Source organism: Anomaloglossus baeobatrachus, chromosome 2 (assembly GCF_048569485.1).
Source record: "Anomaloglossus baeobatrachus isolate aAnoBae1 chromosome 2, aAnoBae1.hap1, whole genome shotgun sequence".
NCBI lineage: Eukaryota > Metazoa > Chordata > Amphibia > Anura > Aromobatidae > Anomaloglossus > Anomaloglossus baeobatrachus.
The window spans coordinates 666,708,905-666,720,959 of NC_134354.1; the positions used below are offsets into that span (position 1 = coordinate 666,708,905).

Here is a 12,055-nt window from a genome sequence, read left to right on the forward strand (position 1 = left end):
CATTTCAGCAGCGTCAGTGTGCCTAAGAAGCCGGCTTCAGGGAGGCCCGCACATGATCAAGAGTCTAGAAGCTGTTTTTCCGATCATGTGCAGTGCGCCTCTTTGAAGCCGAGATGCGTACACTTAGCTTCTGTGGCACACTGAGGCTGCCGAAATGAGCCATGTGCATGCGCACGAATTCCAGGAGCTGCAATGACGCTGTCTTATGGAAATCATGTTATCAAGCGCAAGGCGGCGTGATATCATGAAAAGAGGGCCGACTCTAGTCTGGGGAAACAATGCCCCTTTGACTAGTCAAGGGCTTAATTAGCACAGGAACAGCACATTTTCTATATGCTTATTTTAAACCTTGAGTTTAGTATATAGCATTATACAGGGCTAGTTAGGCAGGGAATTTGGGCATACACATGTGAATACTGCTGGGTTGGAGGGCAAAAGGGATCTGAGAGGTTCCCTTTAAGGGTTTATAAATTCTAAGGAGCAAGTTATTGTAATCAATTAGAAGCTATTCATGTATAGCTATTAATTATGGATATTACATTTTCATCTAGTGCTGGTTGATATCATCTAATATGCTCCTGACATTCTTATTTCAGGTGACCTATAGCTCTATTTAAAGCACACTGATCACCAGGATTTTCCTATATAACCTAAAGCCAGTGCTATTCTGGCACTATCATGCTGATTCTATATATACCTTTAGTTATCAGCTCGGATGTACAGGTTTTGAAATCCAAAAAAGTAAAGTTTGTAAAATTAGCAGCTTTTTGAGTGGCAGCAGCTGACGATCAGCTGAAAGCTGGGGTGGGTATTCATAGTGATGCCCGCCCCCCTGCCTATCCATCCTCCCCCTGTTATTTATGCTAATTCTATTATAGAATTGTTTTACTAACTGACTAGAAGGACCTGTGTTGATGTCATACCCATGTGACCAGAAGGGGCGGGGTCTCAGCCAACATAGCTGATACCAGGAAGCAACATTCTGGTCACATGGGTATGACATCAACACAGGTCCTTCTAGTCAGTTAGTAAAATGATGCTATAATAGAATGATCATAAATAACAGGAAGGATGGATAGCCGGGGCGCGGGATTTATTATGAATACCCACCCCATCTATCATTTAATCAGTAGCTGCTGTCATTCAAAAAGCTGTTGATTTTACAAACTTTACTTGCTTGTGTTTCAAAACCTATACATCCTAGCTGATAACTAAAGGTATGTATAGGATCAGCCTGATAGTGCCAGTATAGCACTGGCTTTAGGTTATATAGGAAAATCCTGGTGATTGGTGCACTTTAAGACCAACTATGTATTAAAAATGGGAAAAACTCATATTCTATAACTTGGTTATATTTGGTTATAATGTCCAATTTTGTAAAATGCAGTAAAATTCCTCATAACAAACCAATACTTGAGTAATGATGGAGTTTGCAAGCCATAGTCCATGTCCATTTTTGTGATAAACCTTCTGGCTAATCTTCCAACATCCAAATAGCCACATCTAAATTTAGGAGGAAGGAACTTCCTTTCTTTCATGAATGCCAAAATATATTATAAGCAATATAGCAAAACAGGAGTACAAATATAAAATTGTAACTCAAATATAACAATGAATAGTGAATGTATTATATTACAAGTAAATGACCAAAAAAAAAAGAATAAAAACACAATAGCAATGTTTAATATATTCTTCATCTCCACTTCTCAAACACATACAACTGCCTTACACAGAACAATATATACGATTTGTAAAGATTGTATTGTTAAGCTGTCATACTGCACGCAAAATGTAAAAACACCCAACCAATACCCCATAGTTCTAATAAACCAATAAATTCAACAGCGTTCCCAGAAAATCACAAAAGATACCGTAAACCATGTGCACGGCAAAAACAAGTTCACCACTGTTTCTGGGTGTCAGCTGTCTAGTTTTAAATACTATATACCGTACTTGTTTTTTTTGTTTGCTTCTTTTTTTTTCAAAAATTTTACATAGAAACAAGTTTGCATTAAAAAAAAACAACACTCTTTACTCATACATTCGAGTGCATTGCACCAAGAGCTGTGAAGGCTTGAGGGCGGATTTAAAAATAAATTGCATTGAATTGAAATAATTCCTAATTATATCTCATTTCTTATACATAATTATGTAAATTTTGGAATTGGCACTTTTATAAAAGAAATAGATGGTATCAATTTAAAGCGAGTCCTGGTATAGTAAACTTGATCCTTCCATGCATTTAAGTGAATGGTCACTATGTAATACTACAACATGTGCTATAAGATGTGGCCCAATAGATATCATGTGCAATAGCAAAGATAGAGGAATGTGTGAGAGAATAGAATTGATTTTGTTCTTATAGTGTCCATGTTGTCTTATAACTAATGATGTCATAGGGCTCGACTAAGGGCAGCGTTACTCGGTACGATATATCGTGCGATATGTCGTCGGGGTCACTGAATTCGTGACGCATATCCGGCATCGTTAGAGATGTTGTACCGTGTGACACCTCGGAATGACTGTTAACGAGCAAAAATACTCACCTTATCGTTGCTCATTGACACGTCGTTCATTTCCATAATGTCGTTCCTCCTTCTGCGCGCAGGTTGTATGCCGTTCCCGTGGCAGCACACATCGCTACGTGTGACATCCCGGGAATGACGAACAACAACTTACCTGCGTCCCGCCGGCAATGAGGAAGGAAGGAGGTGGGCGGGATGTTACGTCCCGCTCATCTCCACCCCTCCGCTTCTATTGGGTGGCCGCTGTGTGACGTCGCTGTGACACCGAACGTCCCTCCCCCTTCAGGAAGAGGATGTTCACCGACCACAGCGACGTCGTTAGGGAGGTAAGTACGTGTGATGGGGGTTTAACGACTTTGTGCGACACGGGCAATGAATTGCCCCTGACGCACAAACGACGGGGGCGGGTGCGATCGCTCATGCGATCGCACGATAAATCGTTGCGTGTAACGCCACCCTAACACTGATGGGCGGGGAAGCCTTACATTTCTATACACACTCCTGTGGTTCTTATTGGTTCATAGTTCAGATGGACAAGGCTTTTGTCTGTGACCCTATATAAACTGGTCACATATACTCATTATGGAGAATTCTTTAAGTACACCCTACTAAGTGTGTATGCTGTATTGATTTCCCGAGCGCTTGTAAAACTAATTTTATTAATTTGTAGCTCAAGAGGTATAGGAGGAGTGTATTTTGCATACAAATGCTAACTTAGGTTAACTAACTGAGCTTAACCTTGAAGGGTCCCAGGCCCTGAATAAAGAATTGAAACATGTATCTGGCAGTGTGCTGGACTCTTCTTACATAATGAACTATATATTTGGCCATTGCTTGGTGTTAAAGGAAAAAGCAGTTTACCTTATGAGTAGCCTTCAACTTAGTTGTCGAAAATCTGAAGGTTCTATTAAAGAAGAAGTGATTGTAAATAAATTCTGCAAGTTGTTCTTATGGAGATATGGATATATGGCACATAGTCACTTGGAAATAAAATGAGCAATTGATTTGCCAAGGTGGCAGCTGCCTACTTAGTGTTGGGGGACCTTCTAATCCAAATTAGAAGTTATTGGCATGTTCACAGAGTAGTCATGACTTCTGTTTTTGTAAGATCCATATTTGGTGGATGCCTCAAAAGAGAGATCCCCAAACTGTGGCTTGGAGCCACATGTAGCTTGTTGGTCCATGATGTGTTGCTTACGGTTGTCTATAAGCTTGGTACATTAACCCCAAGTCTACCAAACAGCTATGAAGAACAAGTCTCCAGATGATGACTTTTGTGATTAGCCATACAAAAAGAGCAGATCTGAAAGAGCATATACTGGCCTTGTGTCAGAGGAGGTGCTTGAAGGTGGATGTGTCAGTGTGGTGGGAGCACTTGATGTGGGAAATCCGGAGATAAAGCGTGATCCCCTGGATCTAGATATACTGCCTTGTTATGATTTTTATGGCAAAGCTTTGGTTGTCGGAGTGGTGGGGTGTGGGGAAAGGAGGGCTCTAAGTGTGGCTCATGATCCTCTATCAGAGCTGAATGTCGTTCTCAAGGTAAGAATGGTTGGTGTCCCCTTATATAAAGGATACTTTTGAGGACAATTTTATTTTTACATACATGTTTATATTTTGTCCTAAAAAAACCCCAACATTTTTGCAATATGGTTTAATTGAAATTATTTTATATAAAATGGCATTTACAGAACGTTTTGATTCCCTGCACATTGCTGGCTGTAGAATGAGTTTTCACAGAATACATCAGTTAGTTTGTTCTGGCGGGGAGTTTATAATTCTTTTATTTGTCTTTTTCTGATATCTGTGTTGATTTGTGACCACAAAATTAACTCAAATTTCATATGGTGATGGCTCAAACATCAGCTGAGAGCGGCTGAAAAAACACATAAAACAGCTATCCAACTCAAAATTGGGCTCCCTGTTGGGTTCTCATGTACCTCATTCTGCAGTCTGCAATAGACGGTACAAGACAGAGGCTTTAGAAGGCAAATAATAAAATATGTTAATCAAACCCGACTGCAAAAATGATTTTAAGCCATAAATACACGGATTTAAGTAAAACAAAAGCCCCTGAAGATGCCCAAAAAGCAACAGAAATGTGACAGAAAATAAGAAGTGGCTATGAACTTTTATTAAACAAACTCGTCGATATTTGGCATTTACAGTTTCATACACTTGGGGCATAAGCATGGAGGCACTTCTTAAATATAAGCCATGAATACAGTGTGAACTAAGCCTAAAACAAGTTGTGCAAAGTCTGGGTAGAAATATGTGTTATAATGGGACAAATCTAGAGTAAAATGTCTATAAAATTAAAAGAAAGCAAAGGGCAGTGACTGTAGAACAAACCTCTCTAATGTGTAATACCTTTTATTAAAATAAGCTAAAAAAGTAACATAAAACAATCTGTAAAGTGCCAATAAATAAAGATATTTCAAATTGAGTCAACGACCTTTGTTGTTCCCTCTATCCTCAATAAAATTCAATTTAAATAGAGAAAAGTTCCACTGGACCTCATGTCTTTATGACACAGAAAAACCTACAATGGCATACAACTGCATGTGAGATATCATATGTTTTATGCTGTATTCATACTTGTGTCATATGCAATCCATAAAAGATTTGATAGAGGCATTATGTTACTATTATTAAGTGGCCACAGACCACAGGCCTTCAGGTTCTATGCTCTGTAAGGCACCTAGCTTTATAAGATATTCATCTACCATAATGAATGCTGCATTGGTTCAGTCTTATACCTTGCACATACTGTATACAAACTGATTTAGTGTCAATCTTCTCTATTTCAATTACTAACTCTCCAGCTAAGGCTGCTGTCCCACTTGCGATTGCCTCGTGTGTATCTCACACGAGTTTCGCGGTGCATCACCCGTCACAGACTCACACTCTGCTCACTGGAGTGGGTCGGTTGAATGCATCTCTATGGAAGTGGGACGCCGGCCTTAAGCGGGCTTTACACGCTGCGATCTCGCTAGCGAGATCGCAAGCGATCGTACCCGCCCCCGTCGGTTGTGCGACACGGGCAAATTGCTGCCCATCGCGCACAACCTCGCTTACCCCCGCCACACGGACTTACCTGTCCTGCGACGTCACTCTGGCCGGCGATCTGCCTTTCTAAGGAGGTGGGTTGTGCGGCGTCACAGCGACGTCACACGGCAGCCGTCCAATAGAAGCAGAGGGGCAGAGATGAGTGGGACGTAAACATCCCACCCACCTCCTTCCTTCCGCATTGGCGGTGGAGGCAGGTAAGGAGATGTTCCTCTCTCCTGCGGTGTCACACATAGCAATGTGTGCTGCCGCAGGAACGAGGAACAACATCGCTAATTAAAAGAGAACGATTTTTTGTTTTAGGACGACCTCTCAAAAGATTTTGGCCGATTTTGCGATCGTTTTAGGTCGCACATAAGAGTCACACACTGCGATATCGTTAATGACGCCAGATGTGCGTCAGAAACAACGTGACCCCAACGATAAATCATTAACGATATCGTAGCGTGTAAAGCCCGCTTTAGACTCATAAAAGCAAAGCCTGTCTAGCCCAACTATTTTGGCGGGATCTGCTAACTATTTTATGTGCAAGAAGGGCCTCCTGACTATTAAATTTAAACTCCCAATTCTTTTGTTTTAATGGGGATGTACACTACTCGGACAACCCCTTCTCATTCCCCTTGTTCACGCCAGAAAAATAAATGAGCCTATACTTACCTCCGATGCAGGCGCAGTCCCAGTGATGTCTGAAGTCACCTTCCCAAGGCCCACGTGACATTGTTATGACATGCGAGTCCCGCGTCCAATCAGCGCCTGTTATCAGTCTATCCGCCTTCGAACATTTGAGGAGGATGTGAGCGCTGTGCTGACTTTCTGCTCAAATATCCGAAGGCGGGGAGAAGGAAGCTAGCAGTGACTGTTCACAGGACCAGCGTGTCATAACAATGTCAGGTGGGCCGCGGGAACGCCACTTCAGACATCACTGGAACAGCGGCTGCACGAGAGGTGAGTATTGCTTTTTATTTTTCGCGAACAAACAAGGGGAATGAGAAGGGGTTGTACAAGTAGTGGACAACCCCTTTAAGGGGAGGTGAGTAATTTACAGAGGTGTCTGTGAGCAAATTAAGGCAGATTTACACTGCAAGGTTATCATGACTGAGCGCTTATTCACAATAACCTTGCAGTTTATACAGGCTACTGGTTTCCCGACAAACAAGCAAAACACTCATTCGTCAGATGAAATGATTTTTTGTGCTGCGCAAAAGATTATTGTTCTCAGTAGCACATTGTCCTGTGTAAGCAAGATCTGCGCTGTCAGTAACAATAGTGGCCTTTGTGCAGTGAATGATCTATTACAGATCGCTCAGGACACATCTGAAGCCAGATCAATCTTTATAAACTGGCTACTAAACAACCGTGAATCAGCAGGTGCTCAAGTCAACCCCTGTAAACAAACCCTTACTCTCTTGTTCCTATACAGAACATGTGCACGCCGAGGGTGAATGTCAACAAATTTATATAAAATCACTTAGAGATGTATCTATATGATAAGAAAGGGGGGGGGGGTTACAGTTTTACTCCAATGTTGTCCCATTCACAAAATTTGCCAAATATTTAATTTTAAAGGTACTCAGCTTTTTTAATTATAAATGAGTGTAAATAGCGTGCTAACACTTAACAAATAAGAGCGCCGTGCTCACTGCCATTCACATAGGACATGGCTGAAGATGTACCACTGCCTCACCTTCTGTGCAAAAGTTGAGATCCGCGCAAAGGATGACATACACACACAATATTACTAAGTGTGTACGCTTTAGTCGTTTACATTGCTCAGACATACGCCGTGGGCAGAATTATTAGGAAAGTTGTATTTTAGAGGATTTCTTTATTATTGATCAACAACTATGTTCTCAATCAACCCAAAAGACTCATAAATATCAAAGCTTAATATTTTTCAAAGTTGGAGTGGGTTTTTTTTAGTTTTGGCTATCTTAGGAGGATATCTGTTTGTGCAGGTAACTATTACTGTGCAGAATTATTAGGCAACTTAATAAAAACCAAATATATTCCCATCTCACTTGTTTATTTTCACCAGGTAAACCAATATAACTGCACAAAATTTAAAAATAAACATTTCTGACATGCAAAAATAAAACCCCAAAACATTAGTGACCAATATAGCCACCTTTCTTTATGATGACACTCAACAGCCTACCATTCATAGATTCTGTCAGTTGCTTGATCTGTTTACGATCAACATTGCATTTAGCAGCCACCACAGCCTCCCAGACACTGTTCCGAGAGGTGTACTGTTTTCCCTCCCTGTAGATCTCACATTTTATGAGGGACCACAGGTTCTCTATGGGGTTCAGAGCAGGTGAACAAGGGGGCCATGTCATTATTTTTTCATCTCTTAGACCTTTACTGGCAAGCCACGCTGTAGAGTAGTTGAATGCATGTGATGGAGCATTGCCCTGCATGAAAATCATGTTTTTTCCTGAACTATACCGACTTCTGCCTGTACCACTGCTTGAAGAAGTTGTCTTCCAGAAACTGGCAGTAGGTCTAGGAATTGAGCTTCACTCTATCCTCAACCTGAAAAAGTCCCACAAGTTCATCTTGGATGATACAAGCCCATACCAGTGCCCCACCTCCACCTTGCTGGCGTCTGAATTGGAGTGGAGCTCTCTGTCCTTTACTGATCCCGCCTCTGGCCCATCCATCAAGAGTCACTCATTTTATCACTCCATAAAACCTTTGAAAAATCAGTCTTAAGATTTTTCTTGGCCCAGTCTTGATGTTTTATCTTATGTTTCTTGTTCAAAGGTGGTCGTTTTTCAGTCTTCCTTACCTTGGCCTTGTCCCTGAGTATGGCACACCGTGTGCTTTTTGATACTCCAGTAACATTGCAGCTCTGAAATATGGCCAGACTGATAGCAAATGGCATCTTGGCAGCTTCACGCTTGATTTTCCTCAATTCATGGGCAGTTATTTAGCGCCTTTTTTGCCCAACATGCATCTTGCAACCCTGTTGGCTATTTGCCATGAAACGCTTGATTGTTCGGTGATCATGCTTCAAAAGTTTTGCAATTTCAAAACTGCTGCATCCCTCTGCAAGACATCTCACAATTTTGGACTTTTCAGAGCCCGTCAAATCTCTCTTCTGACCCATTTTGCCAAAGGAAAGGAAGTTGCCTAATAATTAAGCACACCATATATAGGGTGTTGATGTCATTACACCACACCCCTCCTCATTACAGAGATGCACATCACCTGATTTACTTAATTGGTGGTTGGCTCTCAAGCCTATAAAGCTTGGAGTAGGACAACATGTATAAAAATTATCATGTGATCAAAATACTCATTTGCCTAATAATTCTGCACACAATATATTTATTAGTAGTATAAAAGCCTTGCAATATCATGGACAAGCAATTTTATGGAAGATTTTGGAAATTGTGTCTGCTTTCTCTTATACTTTATGGTATCTCCATTAGGTGGCGTTACCTTCACCAATGGTAAAGTTATAGCCCTGTCACCGGGCCAATATTATCGGATACTAATAGGACTATAAGTAATTGATAAAGGAGAACAGAATTTTGCGTCACGTAATAATATTAATGCGTTTGTCAAAATAAAGTCCAATATTTAGAATATTGGATATGAATCTGCAATGGTTTAATCAGCGTAAGGCTTACTACACATGGTCATAGTAGAGATGTATGTTGTAGAGGTCTGTAATGTGGCGGCAGTAGCCAGCTATGGACCATTACTGTATCCAGTGGGATAGCTGTAGTGGTGCAGAATAGCAGTTGCGTCCAAGCCCTTGTGCTTAAAGGGAATCTGTCACCAGATTTTTGATACCTCATCTGACAGCAGCATAATAGAGGAAAAGAGTCCCTGATTCCAACGATGTATCACTTAGTTTAATTGGTGCAACAGTTGTGATACAATCAGAGTTTTTAGATGTAGCAAGTAACAGAGCTCAGAAAGCTAACCCAGCCACACCGCAGCTTTTTGCGTACATTGTATATTGACAGTAAGATGCTTATCAGAGAAAGGTCGGACCAGGGCTCATGTGCACTGTAGTCCAGGCAGTGATTATCTCCTTGTGAGAAAACATTAATTGTATTGAAACAACACCACATAGCCTACTATGTGACACATTCCTGAAATTTGTGTCGCAGCAACTATCTCCTGCTATCCTCAAATTACATAACTAAAACCTGCTGACAGATTACCTTTAAGGATCCTAAGTACTATAATTGACACATGGAAGGTGTTGGGCCATATGTACTGCAGCCCTACAGATTCAAGTTATGGCTCTCACTCTACCTCTGTATAACGCCGATTTTATTACTCTAACATTACAATAGAGTGAAAGAAGTGTGACAAGATTCATCACAATCCATATTTATTGAGGCCTTATATGGTTGCACACAATGGAAGTTCTGCTCTACAATGTATACCGATGGGGAAATGTGGGAGGTAATATTGAGCTTGGTCACACAATATTGCCTAAACACGGTTTGACATTGTATTTTTTCTGTTTCTTCTATAAAAGTGCAAATCTTTTGGAGAATAAGAATTGACATATATGTTCCTGGCTGGCCAAACCTACTCATACATTCTCTAAGATAGCGGTAATCTACAATGTATAAAAAGCCCCACCTTGACCACTGAATCTGGCGGTTACAATGGTGAATTTCACGTACTGTATGTCTAGATAGAATTGCCTGGTGTAAACAATGAAGGACGGGGACTGTTCAGTTTACTGTTCTTTCAGTAATGAAAGAATTAAGGCATTAAATACTACTATGCTGGATCACAGCAACAAGGGGAGTTCAGCTGAAAACATTACAATGGGCAAATGTCATGGAGATGGCTGGCATTAATCAAAATCTTTCAAAATATACATACACCATCAGTATATACATCGAAACTTTTGCTTTTTGTATGACAAATTACACAATAGCACGGAAGAGCAACCAGACAAGCTTCCACTGGCCACAGTCATTGATCCAACTCCAACCTTCAATGATATGGCTGGCTATACAAGGGCAGTCCGGGAATCAGTTCTTATAATGCTGGAACAACTGCTTTTTCTCCTCAGGATAGGGGTGCTCATAGAACTTGAGGGCTCATTGGGACAACCATGTTGAAGAAGGATATCCACACACTCTTGACTTCCAGCTCTCCTGGCATAGAAGAGGGCGGTATGACCATTAATGTCCTTGGCCTTCACGTCAACACCATACTGTTGGAATAAGATAAATTAATCAGTGTGAAGTTTATGTGTCCTTAGAAAATTTAATGCTTTAAAGCAAAGTTCCCAAATTCCAGTCCTAACAGCCCCCAAAGAGATGATGCTGGTCCCTTGATAATAATTCCATCACCTAGGCAGTCTTCAAAACACTGCTTGAGGGCTTAGAGGACTGAAGGTTGGAAAACAGCAAGAAAGGATCATTGTACGATAACGACTCACCCAGACAAGAAGTTGTGTGATGACAACATGGGGTAGCTCACACGCCAGATGAAGGGCGGTCCGCCTTTCTCGGTCTCCTGTGGCACTATGGATCTGCTCCTTGTTGCTATGGGCGAGGAGGAGTAAGACACTGGCAAGGTTTTTGTCTTGAACTGCTTTGTAGAGCTGCTTTACCAATGAGATGCCAGGGCTTTTTAATGGAGCCAAAAACAACCGCTGCTCATACTTTGCTCTTATCCATGACTCCCTCTCCTCCCTAAATGATAAATAATAATTAATCCATGTAACAGAAAATAATAGTTGATAACATATGAACATGCTTTCTTTTTTTTATTAAAGGGAACTTGTAAGGTCTCCTGACTGTCCCAACCCTTTCTTTTGCGATATGTAACTTGATTCCCTTATCGTGATATTCCATGCAATGTTGCTGTTTTTTTAAAATCTACTTGTATTCTGCAGCAAGGCTTATACTAATGAGACAAGACTAGACCAGATGGGCTTCACAGCCCCCAGAATATTCTATTCTGGGCATGAACGGCAGCCTCCATAAACAACATGTCATGGTAGGACTCTTGGAAATTCCACACAATGTATGGCTATAATAAAGGGGACTGTATGACTGTCAATTTGTACATGTTCTGAATCTGGAAAAGTTATTTTTTTGTTCCTGCACCTCTCTTATTTGTATATAAATGTAGGCTTGTTAACCAACTGGGTGTGATCTTTAAGCTTGATAAGGTTTGAGAACAATGCCTCCTTGGCTAAAAGACCAGATTTACATACAAGTACAAGGGGGTCCGATCTTAGGAACATGGTGGTGCAGGAACAAAGAAAATATGTCCGATTTAGGAGAACAGTGGCATTTACACCAGTTATATAAATTACATATTTATGGCAAGTGACACATCCTCTTTAAATGGGTTGTCCCCTACTTGGACAACCACATCTCATTCCCCATGCTTTGCTCCATTAAAGTAAAAAAAGCTTATACTCCCCTCCCATGTCGGTGTGGTTGCAGTGGTGCCATCTCTCTCTC

General features: G+C 41.0%; 1 protein-coding gene across 4 annotated transcripts in view; it reads right to left on the reverse strand.

The window, feature by feature from the left end:
- Nucleotides 1-1,661: 1,661 nt before the first annotated feature.
- Nucleotides 1,662-12,055, reverse strand: part of AGAP2 (ArfGAP with GTPase domain, ankyrin repeat and PH domain 2) — a 547,732-nt gene continuing 537,338 nt past the window's right edge. For all 4 annotated transcript variants that reach the window (XM_075337106.1, XM_075337105.1, XM_075337104.1 and 1 more), the window contains 2 exons: nucleotides 11,020-11,275; nucleotides 1,662-10,791 (listed from right to left, as the gene is read on the reverse strand). In XM_075337106.1, the coding sequence (XP_075193221.1) occupies nucleotides 10,585-10,791; nucleotides 11,020-11,275 (463 nt within the window). In that variant the 3' untranslated portion in view covers nucleotides 1,662-10,584. The remainder of the gene's footprint in view (nucleotides 10,792-11,019; nucleotides 11,276-12,055) is intronic.